General features: G+C 34.0%; 1 protein-coding gene across 1 annotated transcript; it reads right to left on the bottom strand.

Annotated features, from left to right (window-relative positions):
• Positions 1 to 2,841: 2,841 nt before the first annotated feature.
• Positions 2,842 to 14,605, bottom strand: LOC127720874 (endoglucanase E-4-like). The gene is made up of 11 exons (XM_052227618.1): positions 14,429 to 14,605; positions 12,390 to 12,687; positions 10,527 to 10,697; positions 9,862 to 10,049; positions 7,958 to 8,117; positions 7,078 to 7,189; positions 6,071 to 6,221; positions 5,254 to 5,398; positions 4,682 to 4,853; positions 3,490 to 3,662; positions 2,842 to 2,929 (listed from the first exon to the last, which is right to left on the bottom strand). The coding sequence occupies exons 1-11, from the start codon at positions 14,603 to 14,605 to the stop codon at positions 2,871 to 2,873; spliced, it is 1,806 nt and encodes a 601-aa protein (XP_052083578.1). The 3' UTR covers positions 2,842 to 2,870.
• Positions 14,606 to 18,586: the final 3,981 nt, after the last annotated feature.

Here is an 18,586-nt window from a genome sequence, read left to right as displayed (position 1 = left end):
GGTGGTAGAAACTTTTTACTGTTGAATAATTTTTACATTTTTATCAAGAGTTGATTTACAGAAAATTGGCAAAGCAATGTTGTTTCAGGTCAACACACAAATGCTTTCATCTGTTGGACTGGTGATAATCATCGGACCAACCCATTGGTTATAAACACTCATCAATGATACCAGACATTTAATTTGGTAAGTTTCGTCTAAATCAGACTCGACAGGTGAAGGCCAAATAAGATACGAAGTTGAAGAGCATTGGAAACAAACAAAAATAAACAAAAAAAAGTTGTGCCAATTACGGGTAAATAAAGGCAACAGTAGTATACTGCTGTTCAAAAGTCATCAATCGATTAAGAGAAAACAAATTCGGGTTACAAACTAAAACCGAGGGAAACACATCAACAATAAGAGGAAAACAACGGAACAACAGAAACACTGAACTGCAACAAAAACAAACGCCAACATACATAGAAACGGACTACTTGATAACAACTGCCATATTCCTGACTTGGTACAGGACATTTTAAGACTATGCCTAGTGGTAGAAAAACGTAGGTGTTGAATTATTTATATATTTTTTAAACAGTTTACTAGTATTTACAGAAAATGAACTTATCAATATTATTTCATGTCAAAAGTAATTTTTACTGGGCTGGTTTTTCCTGCGATCAAACGTCCACCAGCAGTGCCATCTATCCAGTGGTTGTAAAAACTTATCAAAGATACCAGGCTCCTAATTTGATGCGTCAGACACGAGTTTCATCTACATAAGTAAGTCGTAAAAGAGAGGCGAAAGATACCATAATAAACTGACAACGGCATGGCTAAAAATGAAAAGGACCAACAGACAAACAACAATACACAAAACACAATATTGAAAACTAAAGACTGAGCAACACGAACCCCGACACAAAATGGCGGATGATCTCAGATGTTCCGGAAGGGTAAGCAGATCCTGCTCTACGTGTGGCACCCGTCGTGTTGATCATGCAAGTACAAACCCGGTTATAAGTCTTATTTAGTAAGCTATAAAAGGCATGCCTTTACATATTACATATGAACACGGGACAATTAAGACTTTGACATTGTATAGACGTATAGACACCGGTCTATGGTATAGACTGTTTGTTGTCCTCTTGATGTCTTTTTGCTATTTTGTTGTTGGATTGATGTCTCATGAACGTATAATTCACATCTCCTTTTTCATATTAACATCACAAAGCCGTAATAAGCAATTTTATGATTACCTGAGCCGAGTAATACAGGCACAAGTATAACCGATATGTATATACGCTAGGGGCCGTCTTGACTTTAATGTAGGGTATGAATGATTCGTTCATTGTTGAAGACCCTACATCAACTGTCAAGATGAAGAACAGGAATAAAAGCCCTGTTTATTGATATTTTTTTATTTTTTCTATGTATTGTGTGCGATTTTGTCCCATGTACATTTACTCCATATCCTTTTATTTTGTAATGCCTACCTATACATTTAAACACAGCGTCACCACCCGACTCTAAAACTAAAACGGCTAGGGTTCAATTACAATTGAGTGCTTAATCGAATGACAAGTGTTTACCTAATATAAAGATAAGGAGTTGTAGTATGGTTTATAATAATACAAAAACTAGACACCACCAAAACAAAGGACAACGATATAGTTTAAACATATTTTGTTTGTTTGTCGGTTGAGACACAAGCAAATCATAGTTATGAAGTCGTCTGCAATATGAGTATATATATAATGATAATATTATGAGGAAGAATGTTAAACGAACAAATATATTGGATATTATACGAAATATAAATAAAGAGAAGAAAAGAAAGGAAGAAGCAAAGATTGAGAAACCATGTTTGTGATGATGTCGACGATGATTATGGGCGATAGTATTACGATATTCCCGGGCTTGTGTTTCCTATCATGATTTCCTTGATAGAGGATTGCTGCTCACAAGGAAGCTATTAAACCAAGAGTTCCAAATGGTGAAGTTGAAGTCATCCCTTCGTAAATTTTACGGACGCCATCACGAGTTGGTTGACCGTTATGGAATAACCGTTTCACAGATGATATCGGATATGTTCCTTATGTCGTAACTACAATACCTTTCCCTTTTCACGAATGTGACTTACCGAATTAGACTATTTACCGGATTTGTAATAACATAAGCAACTCGACGGGTGCCACATGTGGAGCAGGATCTGCTTACCCTTCCGGGGCACCTGAGATCACCCCCAGTTTTTGGTGGGGTTCGTGTTGCTTAGTCTTTAGTTTTCTATGTTGTGTCATCTGTACTATTATTTGTCTGTTTGTCTTTTTATTTTTGGCCATGACGTTGTCAGTTTGTTTTCGATCTATGAGTTTGACTGTCCCTCTGGTATCTTTCGTCCCTCTCTTATGGTTTAGTTGTATGTATGGAATACTAGTAGCTATTTTGTTTGGTCTGATTTCAGCTGTATACAAGTAAAACGGAGCTCATCGACAATACTAACTTTACTGAAGTAATCATACTAACTTTACTGAAGTAATCATACTAACTTTACTGAAGTAATCATACTAACTTTACTGAAGTAATCATACTAACTTTACTGAAGTAATCATACTAACTTTACTGAAGTAATCATACTAACTTTACTGAAGTAATCATAACCATAATATATGTTTACTAAAAGAAATACCATTTGATTTTCGGGAGAGGGGAGGTTGGGGGTCAAATGGTTGTCATCTAACACAAGTCTTCAAGTTTACACATGATACGAAATTCGTGCATGCTATTTTTAAGACATCAGAAAAGTTGACTTGAACAAATATACATCTTTATTTTAAATTTATCATAACAGTTTTAAATCTTCAGTCTTAAAGGTAAGCATCTGAAAATCAACATTTCGCTGGTGGAGATGGAGGCAGCTGGTTATTGATTGCGAAATGGTAGAGACCTATAAAACAAAACGAATGATTATATAACGTGAAAAAACAAGAAATAGCAGTGGTTAAGGTAAACGTCTCATGTTTAATGTAAGACAAAGAAATAAGAACTTTTGTTAGGCTTTTTATTCGAAAAATAAACAGAAGCGATTGTGTTAATCTTAGCAATAATTTCTATATACCTCTCAGTGTATACGATTGATTGATTGCTTATGGTTAACGCCACTTTTAGTACTATTGGCTATTTCGTGGCGATTGGTTTTTATTAGTGGAGGAAGCCAGATTGCCTGGAGAGAACCAGCGGCCTTCGGCAGGAAATTTTCAGTGTAAACCAAGGTGTATAATTTCTCTTTATTGATTAAACTTTTCAACTTTTTAATTTCTTAGTCTTTGAGCAACATTTCAGTGTTCATCACATGAAGCAGTTGTTTTAATTTGTTTATCATGTATTAATCAGAGCTTCAAAACGCATCAGCCTCAAATATCAGGACCAATTGTGCTGGTTTAAGTCTTTATAAAACCATTTAAAGCTCGATCATAGTTATGGCTTTGTTTTTATGAATAATGTTACCTGCACATGCAGTTTGGAAACCAGCATTGAAATCACACGCTACTTCATTTTTGACATAATCATCTCGATTGTCTTGATAATCGTCATTCTGACCAGGTCCACCACAAAGTCCACCGTACAAAATATTTGGACTATCTTGCCATGAGGCAGCACACCAACCTGGCTTACATGCACTGTGAAATGAAAAATAATCATGTAAAGTGCACATGTACGGGTTATGTTCTTCTCATATATTTTATGATGGTATGATACTAAACCTCAAACGGGAGGGATTATGCTTGATTTTCATATGATGAAGACATAATCTTTCAATCAGATTAACTGAGCTGTGGAGCTGGCGTGTCAGTCACTGCTAGTAGTACTTTGTTAATTTATGTATCGTATTCATTTTGCTTAGTTTCTTTTTTGTTACCTTTTCTGACATCAGACTCGGACTTCTTTTAAACTGAGTTTTACTGTGCGTATTGCTGTTTGTTTGTTTATTCTGCATTGGCTAGAGTTATAGGGGGAGGGTTGAGATCTCACAAAACATGTTTAACTCCGTCGCATTTTTTTGGGCCTGTTCCAAGTTAGGAGCCTCTGGCCTTTGTTAGTCTTGTATGTTTTTTTTTTAACTTTAGTTCATTTATATGTTTTGGAGTTTAGTGTGACCTTCATTTTCAATGAACTAGTACATATTTTTGTTTAGGGGCAAGCTGAACTTCGCCTCCGGGTGCAGGATTTTCTCGCTGTGTTGAAGACCCATTGTGGCCTTCGGCTGTTTTCTGCTCTTTAGTCGGTTTGTTTCTTTTTAACACATTCCTTATTTCCATTCTCAATTTTATGTAGATTATGAAAGGTTACCTAAGAGAAATAATATCATAAAATGTTGACCTTACATGGATTTGGCTATTATTTCTATAGTTCTATAGCTCTTCAACTTGTTTTGTTTTATACACCCTTGACTATCAAATATTCAACTTTCAGCGTTCCCTATGAAGGTTAAATCCCGAAAAGCGCTTCGGCCGCATTAAATTTATAAAGTGTTGTTTTCATTATTGTCTAAAAGAAAAATATCTTATTCACGTGGCTTTTAAACAATTTAAAATATATTCAACTGTTTCAAAGCTGTTGGCATGGCAAACGCATTGTGAAATAATTCGGAGGCTTCTTCAAATAATTATTTCAAAATAAATCAATAAAATGTACTTACGCTCCTCTGTGGTGAGGCTTCTTCGGATAATTATTTCCAAATCCTATTTCATAACTCAAATGTAAATTATTGTCACCTAAGATGTAGTTTATTTGTGACATGGCGTAATTCAAAAACTTATCTCCACCTATTCCGTCAGCAACAGCAATCACGGCAATAAAAGCGGCATTAGCTAAAACGGAAAAAAATCTTAACTAAATATCTAATAGCAAAGATCAATAAAAAAAATCAACTATTTTGCTTCTTTTTCTTTTCTTTTTCTTTAAGGAAGGGTTCCTTTCGGAAACACGACTTTCAAATTTAATGACAGAACGACGAATCATTACACAACAGTACCAGATGCACGATGCTGCAGTTGTTAACTGTCAAACAAAAACGTACACCATTTTACAATATTTACAATGTTATGTTTTTTTCTGTTGCTTTACTCTTGATGTATTTTTTTTGTGCAATAGGGTATCTGTCGTTAAGCTATCATATCATTGACGTTCATTGCATATCTCGTTTTATTCAAGATCCTTGACATATGTTTGTTTGGATCTTGGATTCTTTGGATCAAAATAAAGACTTGCCAGCATATCTGTTTGATCCCCATTTATCTCTGTAAGTCAATCCACATGGTGTCATAGGTACCGATCCACCAGGTGCGTATGAAGCAATGAATTCTTCCATGTTAGTTTTATATTTAGCTTCTTGAGTTAATTCCCAGAGTAGAAGCTACATATATAAAGAATGAAGTTAAGATGAAATGAAACTAGAGTGGATTCAGGTTTTTATTCATAGGTACAAATTTTGTAGAATCAAGAAAATTGTATATTCTTCGTTTTCTGATTTCCTGGTTTCTAAAATTGAACAATGTGCACACGAAATCCCCGAAAATAAGTATCCCACGAAAAATAACGAACAATACTTCTTTCAAAGAATCATATATTTGACATAATTACATGGTAATCTTATGAATACTCGTAAAAAGATAGATACATTGAGTTTTAAAGCTATCATTGTTTAATCTAACCGGTCTGAAAAACATAGATATGTTCAGTTTTTCAGTCTAATTTGGGACATGCTCATTGCGCAAAATTCACTACTGTCCACATACATAGTTTGCATGTAGTTGAATTCGTTTAGTCTTCTTGACTGCTCCGTAGCTGTAATTTACCTACTTTATACAATATACTGTAAGCTAACTTATTTCGCGTTCAGACCTTACTAGTCCATTTCGCCATGATTTGATTTCGCGATTTTCAAAATGTTTCCTTTATACCTAACCGTGACTTAACAGTCCTGGATTGATTGGAAGTTTTCCTGAATAGTACCGAATATACAGCAAGCAAATATCTAAAACAATTTCCAAGTGTCTCTTAATATAGCATTAAGTTAAACGCATACCTGACAACCTGGTTGTTTTGCATCCCACGAATAACCCCAGGCCACTGCAGGATCGTAAAAAGACTTTGCATCTGTCAGATACTTTTGATCTTTGGTGGCTTTATAAAGTTCAGCTGCTGCTTCACACATTTCATCGGTATATCCGGAGGAGCTAATTAAGAATATATATAAAATATTGGTTGGTTGGTGTTTAACGACACTTTCAGGCCATTAACTATTTCGTGGCAGTCAGTTTTTGATGGCGAGGACACCGGAGTACCCAGGGAGAACCATCGACCTTTGGCAGGAAAGATATGTAAAATAGCAACTGTACCCACTTATTTTTTATTGTTTTGGTCCATTTCTCTATTCTTTTATTTTTTTGCCCATTCTCCTCTATTCTGTAACCCCATCCACACCCTCTTATATAAACATTGTTTTGGTTTGAAGACCACACGCTGACCTTTATGCCATTAAAAGTAAAATAACAAAAAAAACGAACTCAAAGGAAAATTCAAAACGGAAAGTTCCTTGTCAAATGGCAAAATCAAAAGCTTAAACACATCAAACGAATGAAAAACAACTGTCATATTTCTGACTTGGTACAAGCATTTCCTTATGTAGAAAATGATGTAGTTTCAGATTTTTGCAAAGTAAACTGGCAATCTCATTTACAAATGTTTATCAAAATTCAACATAATTTTTATTAATGTATAGACGATTAAAAAATAGCTGAGCAACCTTGAGTTTATCTGCAATATAGAATTAATGGTATGTGTAGTACAAAATAAGGGGTTTCATATTTCGAATCAAACACTAGTTAACATACTTTATATTTGGCAACATCTACAGAGAACAATATCAACTTAGCCGTTGCACTGCACTACGAATCAATGCAAATTTAATCCGAAGTCAATTCTACAAAAAAAGAATGACTATGATTTCTATTTTTCGATACAGCTTTCGGTTTATAAACATTAAGGTCTATATCGAATGTCAAGAAATTATTAGTGTTACTCGTATATTACCCATAAAAGGCCTTTGCTTGAGGAACGCTGTTTGAATAAATACCGGGATTAGCTTTTGCAAACTCGTACAAGGATTTAGCAGCTTCCAATAATTTAGCACTGTAACCAGCATCTGAAATATTCAAACGCAAAAGGTACAAAGGAAAGGTGAAATAGTTCTTACTGTCTGATTACGAAAACATGAAATGGAGAAGAAAAGATTAAAGTAATGAGATTAATTTTATAGTACTCCATTACTGTTGCCTCTTGCAATCTGATTGAAATGTAGATCTTGTTCACGCTTCGCCTTCATAGTTACAAGGTAACTAAAGAATTAATTATAAACTGTATGAACACAAATATAGAAATAACAAGATATTGAAGAAAATAAATTCAGACATGTGTTTGAGACAAAAGTTTGTATCTTTCCTATGAAATATGGGATTATTTGGCATACATTTTAAATCATTCCCAAGTTTTTGAAATTAACAGTCATACCGATTTCTTCTACGGTCATATTAATAAAAATAGGTGTTACACTCGCGCCATCTAAATAATAAAATATTAAGAATTTCATTCGGCTCATCCTGTCAGATTATACAATCTAAGAACGTTTGATGTTGGTTGGCAGAATATGCCGAGGTCTGCCGATTGATTATAAATTATATAACAATTTTGACGTCAACAGTAACTGCTCCGATAGAAAATGCTGAAACTGTGTTCACCGCAGTTTAACTATGGGTTATACTATTAAAACATCTACATTAGATCTAAATTATGAAATAAGAAATTTTACGCAAGAAATCCAATCTTAGCTCGTCAGATTATAGTTTAACGTTTGTCAGCGCTTTCTGCCGATTGATACTAATTTGTTCTACCACAATGACTCTAATCCTCTTACCTTTGTCTTTGAAAACAACTGCTCCGATAGCAAGTGCTGCAACTGTATTTCCTGCAGCGTCACTTCCTGGTGCCCCGGGGTGAATTTTATAAGCGGGTCTACCCATGTGCATGTCCTCTGCTCTCCCCCAGAAAGCGTGGTCTGCTCCACCATCACCTACCTATATGTATTGAAAACACAAATGCATGAAGGTATGGAAGGGGGTTCATTCATTTCGATATTCTTTAATGTTAGACTTTTTTCTCTATTATTTATTCATTTTCTCCAGTATTGTTCTATTCTTTATATTTCAGCAACCCATCATTCTCTATTTTTTTTTACTATGTTACTAATTTTGTTTTTGCCATTTATTCGTCACCTGTTGCTCAATATTCTCTATTCTGAAAACCCTATTCATACCCTCATACATAACATCAAGTTCTGGCCCTTCTTGATTAAGTAATATAAGAGTTGAATTCATTATTAACAATAACATACAGGGGAATGTGATTGCCAAGTAAAATATTCTTGAAAGAAGTAGCTGTATGGTGACCTATATTATTGACTATTGCGTCATTTGAATTGGTCTCTGATGAAAAGTTGTCTCATTCTCATCTTCTTATTTCTACATAGCACTAGTGTTAAAACCGGTTCAATCCTTGTTATCCTTGCCATTTGAAAACAAAACGTGAAGTTTTTTTAGTTCAGTGTTACATATATCTCTGCTTTATATGTTTTATTTAAAAATCAAATAATAACATTAACGGTACCTATTTTACTGCACCAAATGAGCATTTCGATAATAAATGTCTCTTCAGTGATGCAAGAGGCCAATATATTTAAAAACCTAAAACTTATTAAAAATTAAAGAGCTACTAAAACCAAAATGGAGACAAAGTATAGCAAAGCAGGGCAAGGAATCAGAGCTTTGCATGAGGGAGATATATTTCATAATTTAAAATAATTTCAATAATTTTTTAAACAGCAAATTTCAATAGCACAATATCCGTATTTTCATGCCAGTACCAAAGTACTGGCTACTGGGCTGGTGATGGTGATGCTCTCAGGGACTTACAATCCACCAGCAGAGTTATCGACCCAGTGGTAGGAATAATGTTACTGCATAAAATGCGCATTTCGACAATAAATGTCTATTCAGTGAAGCTCGAAGCCAAAACTTAATAAAAAAATTGAAGAGCTGATAAAACCAAATGGACACAAAATATAACCAAAGCCGGGCAAGGAATCAGAGCATATATCCGTATTATTCAACTTTTTTATTTGTTCATGCACCTTCTTGTTTTTTCTTTTTCTTAACCTGTCCTGAATAGTCTTTTTCTATTTTAGACCGTTTAGTTTCAATTCTGATTCTGATTCAAAATATTTTCCAATCGGATGCCAGTAATTCGCTGATAGGCTTAGCTTCATTTTTTATATTTTTTTTTTCATTTCACACAGCGTTACACAAGGTCTGAACAGAATCAATTCACATAGTATCATTCCGATTGGTGTGCATATACTTATCATTCAATTTGGATTTGTACTAACATGAGCAACACGATGGTTGCTACATGTGGAGCAGGATTTTCTTACCCTTCCGGAGCACCCAAGATCCCCACGGTTTTTGGTGGGGTTCATGTTGCTCAGTCTTTAGTTTTCTATGTTGTGTTTTGTCAAATGTTGTTTTTCTTTTGGTCTTTTCTTTTTTTTGCCATGACGTTTTTAGTTTATTTTCGACTTATGTGTTTGAATGTCCCTCTGGTATCTTTCGCCTATCTTTCCTGATTATTTCTAATCCAATATGAGTTGTTTGTTTCTTGGCTTATGATGTTTAAACTTAAGATTCGAGGTAATATGAGATTATTAAATACGCATGAACCTACAACCTATACATAGCATATATAACGTTTGAGCAAATAAATCACCTGAACCCAGTAAGTTTGCTGGCTTGGAATCCAACATTTCAGAAAATAGTCCAGAGGTGTTCTCAAACAATCATACATGTCGTCCAGTTTTCCAGCATGTTCATATGCATCTTTGAATTTTTCCAATCCCCATCCTAGAACATGAGCCGACATTGCCATCGGAAGGTTGAATTTGACGTGATCTCCAGCTGGGAAGAAAATTTGTATTTATACGTAACGAAAACCAAGCCAAACATTGATAAAGGTAGTACGGTTTCTATGCAAGTAAACAACTAAATAGATAATCAAAGGATTGAATTTCAATTTTGTCAGTTTTAATATTATTCCTATTCTCATGTTTACATTAAATATGAATCATAATATTTCTAGATACAAATATCTACAAAATTATTGGCAATAATTGTTACCATGTACCGACGATGCAATGTGCTTACAACGATTTAATAGCATGAGATAAGGCCACGTGGTATATGGTTTATCAAATAGATAAACATATATTTTGCTAAATGCAAACCTTCCTTAAATATTAGAAAATATGCACCTTATGTAGACCTTTCTGTTCAATGCAAACCATTATATCAAACTTCTAATCAGGGTAACATCTTCCCTGCTTCGCGACTGACTCTTTCGGGGGTTTTCATACACATTCAAATATATATACTTGCCATCATACCAGCCTCCTGTTAGGTCATGTCCATCCCCATTATCACCCATTGCAGAATCACCTCTCCATGAGATCGGATTGTTACTGGGAAGTTTACCTGATCTCTGAGCGTCATAAAACAAGATGGAAAGTCCCATGGCATTACCATAGTCATATTTCATCTTAGATCCTCCTAAAGTACAAATGAAATTTGTTACTATGCTTCAAAAATGAAAACAACACTTTATAAATGTCATGCGTCCGACGAGCTTTTCTTGATTCACCTTCATCACGTCGAATATTTGAAAGCCAATGATGTACAAGAACTGAAACAATTGAAGAGCTCTATGACCAAAAAGAAGCTAAAAATAATAGCAAATCCATATAAGGTCAACTTTGACTGAGTGAGTTGAACCTTAGTTTCTTAATAATTTCTTAGTTTATGAACTGATAATTTAAGATGCGATATGGGGTAAACGTTAATAAAACATCAATCAAGCTAACCGACAGACATACACAAGACTTCTACACATCATACAGTATTTATTAAACAATGAGCAAATTCCATTAGGTATCTATAAAAGTCCAAAGATGACAAAATAAAGAAAACATTTAAGAGAAAAAAAAAACAAAATCCTTCCTGATTTTTACTAAAACAATAAATGTAAAACTAAACACCAACAAACAACAACAATTGGATTACAGGCTCCTCGCTTCGGATAGGCACATTATGAATATGGCAGTTTTTTTAACTTGAAATCTGTAATATTATATAAGGTATGTGTTTTTATGTGTCGCTTTCCAACTACCGGATTAAAAATCAGTATGATTTTGGGTCCTGAATCTAGCATGAACAGTGTATATGTATATACATTTATGGAGATTTCATATATTGTCAATGAAACAATTTCCACCAGAGTCATAATGACGTAAATGTAAGCAACGATAGGTCACCGTAAGGCCTTCAACGATGAACAAAATCATACCTAAAAGTCAGCATAAAAAGGCCTCGACTTTACACAAATGAGAAAAAAAAAATAGAAAAACAACGGCCTAATTTGTAAGAAAACAACTAGCGCAAAACAAATATTACAGAAATGAAACAACTAAAACATCTGAGTTACAGGCTCCAGAGTGGGGACAGGCACATAAATAATGTGGCGGGGTTTAAAATGTTTGTGCGCGCTTTCCCTCCCCTAATATTAAACAGTGGTGTAACAGCACAACATAAAGCAAGCTGTAAATATCATTTGGATATGGTATGAAGCACAAAAACACCTAACTTATGGTAAATCGTATTAAGATCGCGATTAGCGTACCAAAACATATCCCTGGTACTTACATGGAGAATTCGTGAGTACAATACACAACGTAAATAGGGGTAAAAGGAACATCAGGTAAAAAAGGGAACTTTACAATAGGGAACAAAAATAGTCCCTTTATTTTGTACATTTTTGTATATAGTTTCCCGTGTGAAAATGAAATATCCAAATCTAGAAATAAACAAATATGAATGTTTATATGAATTGTATCTAAAGTTAGTCCCCTTGAGTTAATTTCCGCAGTATAATATGAAACCCGTCATTATTTAAAGCAATGTAGTATCCTCAATTGTTATTACTTAGTTTTGATTATCTGTGGAATTATTCTTAAAAACCGTGTTAGGTGAATTGTGCTTTTGGCAATTAAAACCTTTATTTGCAACAGTAACGTAACTCATTAACTGAACACTTAAGTCGAAATATACAAATGAAATTAACATCAAACACAAACACTTAATCTGCTTTAATATATATGACTAAAATACAGGTAAATTGTTTGCAAGATTATTACATTTATTCAGCTATTCAATTTATACTTCTATATCTATAAACGTAATGCTTACCAACTCCAGGTGGTGGTGTCAATTTTACAGAATGACTTGGTGGTACTGTTGAATTATTTATCAAAACTGGTGGAACTGATGAATTACTCGTTGGTTGATTTGGTTGTTGTGTTCCTGTAGATGGTGGACCCTGTCCTTCTATTGTTACTGCCCCTGCTAGAGATGTGGTACCCGATGCACGTGCTACAAAGTCGATCTTCAGGTTTCCCCCGGACAAAACATCTTTATCATAGTCCTTATTTGTAAGTACAAATTCTGTTTTGTCTGAGCTGGTAGATGATATTACAGCTACCCAGGTCTAAATACACAAAATGTAAATGGTCAAAGCTCGTCGCAAGCTGTATGTGTTGGTTCAGTGGGTTTCTTTTTAAAACATTTTGTTTACTTACGTTGTTGAAGTTCTAATGTAACGTAAATAAGATGTTACTAAAATATCATTATACAAATGCCGATAGACATTTAAAACCAATTGTACAATCAAGGTTAAAAGTGAACTATATTTCTTAGCCTTCTAATCTATTACCCTTGATACATGTAAACAGGGATCCTTAGCCTGTTATCTGGACGACTAGGGGAATTGTATACATATACTATTCAGAAAAAAACGTTTACATAAGTTAGAAAACAGATAGCTGATAAAAGTGTATCAATTAACCAAAACTTAAGATAAAAATGTCACTGTCACAATTATATTAACAGTTTTGCGTTTCAGCTATTGAATAGAATCTTTAAGGCTGGTAGTTGAAATGACAAGAAAATGACAAAAAATGGTCCTTGAGACAGAAAATAAGGTGACCTAAATATGTTTAGGAATATGAAGGCTGATTGTTGTACATGTGACCATTTTGTCTCAGATAGTTGATTATAGTCCTACAATGACTTGACATGACAGGTATTAAATACTTGTAAACATGTAACATCGCCAAAGGAATGGAGAGTTTCTTGCTTACTAGCGACATGTTTTCTCGGTCTTTGATCTAATGATACCAGTATTGTCGTCCGATCTGTAATTTTACCAATTGTGTACTGTTCCAGATTGCGACATTTTAACTGATTGTGAATTAGCATGGCGGGTGATGCTATATAACAGGAAGGGCTTATCCTCTTGACTCACAATGCACGTCTCGTTCCTTTTAGTTCATGCGATTCTCTAAGTTCCAGTTTGTTACCTTGATTTGCCTCTTCCTAATTATTCGTACCTAGTAGGTATAACTCTTAGTTTGATGAAATTGATGCTTTATTTGATTCTTTTTTTTTATATTTTGAATAATCAGAATGTGCATGTGCTTTTTATAAAGCTCTGAAGAAAAGTATTTTTCAGGGTGAAAATAAATTAAGAATTTAGAGGAGAATGAAAACGGAACGTTCTATCTAAAGTTCTTATTTGTTGGTTTAGAGAAACATATTTTATGAATATAAATCAGCAAAAGTATTACTTCAAGATACGAAAATGTTCAAAATTGACCAATAGTAACTTCTTATTCAGGATTGCTCTCAAGTAATAAATAAAGTTGGATTCATCAAACAGCTTTAAAAAAATTGAGGTTGATAACGCAATTATATCAGTATTTAGTTATGTATACATGAATGAGGTTTTTGATGGATTACAGAATAGAGAATAATGGGCAAAAAGTTCAGAATAAAGGCGGAAAAGTACAAAGAACAGCGAATAATGGACTAAAAAATAAAGAATAGAGAAAAATGGTCTAACAAAATAAAGAATAGAGAAATGAAGGACCCCTCATCCAGACCCTCATGGATAATGCATAATGAAGACGGATTTAGCAGTTCAAACGACCCAGTATGAGCTCATAACAATAAGTACTCAATAGGGAAAAAATAAATGACATCTTCATAGGATGCCTTTCAAGTCCGATTGATGTATATTGATACATATATTCATATTCTCTGTAACTATTTAATTTGTAGTTAATGAGAAATAAATGGATTCAAATTGGTACTATGATTTCTAGGTTCTGTTTGGTGATTTAGAGCATTACACGACACCTACCATTGATATTATTTGATATTTTGCTTACCTCTAGTTTGTCAACAGGATGATCAAATTTGACATGGATAGTCCAGCCATGGAGGGCTACTGCAGGGTGTAGTAAAATATGACCTTGAAAGCCACCATTCCATTGATTATCAATATAAACACCTTGGTCCTCAGCATTAACTGACAACAAGGCAGTAACTAACAATAGAGCGATCATCCTTCGGGAAGACCAATTGTATGACCAACTATCTAAAACGCTGAACTACCGTCCTATAGTAAAACAAAACCAAGACACTTGTTATTATCAGTTTAGAGGTTTCATGAATAAATGCTTACTTATAGGAACGATTAAGAGCTTGATCTAGCCCAACAGCTTTAGAATAACCTTATATAAAATTGCATATGTGGTATTAATTTGTAGTTATATGAAAAGATCAATAAGAAAATAGGAAATAACGAATCATTACTTAGAGTTCATTCATGTGAAACAACTCGAGGCCACAAAAAATAATTTTACCTTCGTGAGCTATACGTTCATTCAGGTCCTATACCGCACTGTTATTTTGTTCTGTTATTGCCATTATATACTCTCTAATCATCCTAACTCTTATCACGACAACGTACCTTAAGCTAAAGTTCGGGAACTAGGAATATTTTGTTTGAACACATGGTCATATAAAGTTCATAAATCAACTCAATTATCAAGGTAGTTAGACAATATTCTCCAAATTGACGCAACATTGCACTTGTGATGAGAACAAGGTCCTCGTGGTAGATAACTGAAGACAAATTACCTTACAGCAGGAAGTTCAGGAACTTGGTATAAACTGTTTAACTGTACTGGTTAAAGAAATCGACCGGATTTTGCATAAGTTATTTGCCACTGAACGTTACACATTTTTCAACGTTCAACAAATCAATAAAAAATTCAAAACGAGTTACTAGTACGTGTATCAAGTAATTTAAGGCTACTCGCTAGAAGCACGTCATTTTCCATGTGCAACTTTTAAGAAAACATTATATCGGGGCAGATTATTGTAAGCACCTTTACCTCACAGGTTGAAAAGAAATAACAAATGACTACAAGTTTAAAAATTAAGTTGGAATACTGAAGCACTGTTTACCAATTTGCCCTTGATGAACAATTCCACTTGGTTGATCACAGTTCAGACCTTTAGTCAAATATGGTTAAGACATTGAAAACAGGTTAAGAATGGGTTAAGACTATTTCGGAATGGTAGAATACTTGGTCCAATTCAGACTTTTAAGTACGGTATAGATTACGGTCGAGTACAGATCAGAACAGTCGAGTATGGTTAAGATTGGGATCAAATAATTTCCTGTATAATGCAGGCTTATTCAGAATGGTCGAGAATCAGTATAGTGGAGTACAAATACTACCCATTTCAGACATGTAATGGTTTGTAGTGTAGTCTTTTAAAAATGAACAGAGTGTAGTACTTAGAAGACCTAATGTATTGGACTGATACACTCTATCTCTAAATAAGTGCTATTTATGCTTGATATTATCATGTCCTGTCTGCCATTTGGTCAGCGACATCATAACAATCAACCCTGATAGATTTCTAAATATTATGGGATATTATCAAAGAACTTCACTCTTTTAATATTTTTATGTTTGATAATTTTTGTAAATTAAATTATCAATTATAACGATATGATTCGCTCATAATTCGACTTTGTATAAAATCGTTCCATTAAAAAGACATCTGTATTTTAAACCGATTTCGTACTCCTGGATAGCCATGTTTGTTTGTGTCTGATGCGCATGTCTCAACAACCAATCATCAATCAAACAACATCGATTAAGCCTAAAGCTGCTAAAAAAACCAAACACTATCACTATGTGTTCGCCATTACTAAACACCATAACTGTTCGCGTAAAATTTTGACATCACAATGCAAAAGTGGTTGTTGTATGTCGTTAATACATTAAGTGTCGTACAATATCGGATCAAGTGTCGCAGATTACTAAATAGCGATAAGGTCTATATACATTAGCTTCCTATAAAAATTAGAACGTGTTTTAGATCTTTTCCTGTACTGATGTTCATTGGTTTTTTTTCTATCTACTAGAACATTTTTCGTGTATAACTTTTGGAGCAGGATCTGCTTACCCTTCCGGAGCACCTGAGATCACCCCCAGTTTTTGGTGGGGTTTGTGTTGCTTAGTCTTTAGTTTTCTATGTTGTGTCATCTGTACTATTATTTGTCTGTTTGTCTTTTTTATTTTTGGCCATTGCGTTGTCAGTTTGTTTTCGATCTATGAGTTTGATCTCATATACTAATTTAACCTTGACACATGGGCTTCGACACATGTGTTTGACATATTGTATAGACACATGTCTATGATTGACCTCTAGATGTCTGCCAATTATTTGCATTGTTGTGTTGCTTTTTCGTTACTTTTATTGTATATGTGTGTTGATCTTTATCTAATAACCTTACAATTATAGCAGTCTTAAAAGAAAGTTACCAATAGTCTAAACTCATTATAATGCAACAATCATTAAAAATTGTCTCAATCAGTTACTTTAAATCAGGATGTAGCTAGCATATTTGCAGGCTTTTATTGAATGTTTAAATTTATAAAAAAAATTGTCAAACATTTCAGTAAATTTTTTTTCTATTAAATGATTCCCTGGATTAAGATATACATCTACAATGTTTGATAATTATCGATAAAGTGACAACTCAATAAATGCATAGTCATTACATTCCTTTCTTATTAAAAGCTCAGGTTTTTTTTTCATTTCTTCGTAGCACCCTATTTATTGATAACCTTATAGTGAAATTCTTTGAGCACCTGAGATCACCCCGGTTTTTTGTGGGGTTCGTGTTACTCAGTCTTTGGGTTTCTACGTTGTGTGTTTGTGAACTGTTCTGTCTATTTACATATTTAAAAAAAACATTTGTACATATGAACACGGGTTGGTTAAGACTTTGACATTGTATAGGCACCAGTCTATTGGTAAAGACTGTAAGTTGCACTCTTGGTGTCTTTTTGATATTTTGCTATTGGATTGATATCTCATAAACGTATACTCCACATCTTCTTTTATATTGACATCGACCATAAAGCCGTAATATGCAATTTTACGAAGAGCCTAGCCGAGTGATACAGGCACAGATAAAACCGATACATATGCCTACTAATACATATAAACACAGCGTCACTAAACCCGATGCTAAAACTAAAACGGCAAGGGTTCAATTACATTTGAGTGCTTGAAAGAATGACAAGTGTGTACAAGTGAGACAGCAACTACACACCACCAAAAAAAAAAGTCATCGGTTTAGTTTAAACATATTTTGTTTGTTTAATCTAAGCAAAACGGATGAGACACAAGTAAATCATAGTTATGAAGTCTTTTACAATATGATAAGATATATATAATGATAATACCGGTATTATAAGGACAAACGTTAAACGAACAAAAATATTGGATGTTATATTTCTCTGTATATATGTATGTCTCTTCGTATGTTTCTCTGTCCTATATGTTCTCCCATTTATTTGTAGTGTAGTCTTGTCATGTAATGTTGTCATTTTAATGTTATATTTAACATTGCCATAAAAGCGGGAGGTTTGGCTAGCCACAAAACCAGGTTCAACCCACCATTTTTTTTCTTAAAATGTCCTGTACCAAGTCAGGAAAATGGCCATTGTTATATTATAGTTCGTTTCTGTGTGTGTTACAGTCTAATGTTGTGTATCTGTTGTGTCGTAGTTCTCCTCTTATATTTGATGTGTTTCTCTCAGTTTTAGTTTGTAACCCGGATTTGTTTTTTTTCTCAATCGATTTATGAATTTCGAAAGCGGTATACTACTGTTGCCTTTATTTATACGAACTATAAATAAAAAGAAGAAAAGAAAGGAAGAAAAGAAAGGAAGAAGCAAACATTGAGAAATGATATTGTGTGATGATGACTTATGTTTTAATAATGATGTCTAGTATCAATAACACTTTATGAAGGTACATCAAATCTGTTCAACTTTTCGATAAAATCTTGGACATGTTTGAAAGTTAGAAGATTTTGTTCCTAACTTGAGATACGCATTTTAAAGAATGTAGAGGGGTTAAACATTCTAATGAGAGCTAAACCCTCCCCAAACCTGGGACAGTAGTGTAACATCACATCACAACATACGAACTAACTGTAGTTCTAAGATGGA

The sequence above is a fragment of the Mytilus californianus genome, unplaced genomic scaffold (assembly GCF_021869535.1).
Source record: "Mytilus californianus isolate M0D057914Y unplaced genomic scaffold, xbMytCali1.0.p SCAF_11, whole genome shotgun sequence".
NCBI lineage: Eukaryota > Metazoa > Mollusca > Bivalvia > Mytilida > Mytilidae > Mytilus > Mytilus californianus.
This window is presented reverse-complemented; position numbering and strand designations above follow the sequence as displayed.

Excerpts from the sequence above, each read along its gene's own strand:
- LOC127720874 (XM_052227618.1), bottom strand. The coding sequence starts at position 14,605 with ATGATCGCTCTATTGTTAGTTACTGCCTTGTTGTCAGTTAATGCTGAG. Across the intron at positions 10,698-12,389 it reads GACACCACCACCTGGAGTTG|GAGGATCTAAGATGAAATAT; the intron begins GTAAGCATTACG and ends TTTGTACTTTAG. Across the intron at positions 7,190-7,957 it reads AGTTGTTTTCAAAGACAAAG|ATGCTGGTTACAGTGCTAAA; the intron begins GTAAGAGGATTA and ends TGAATATTTCAG.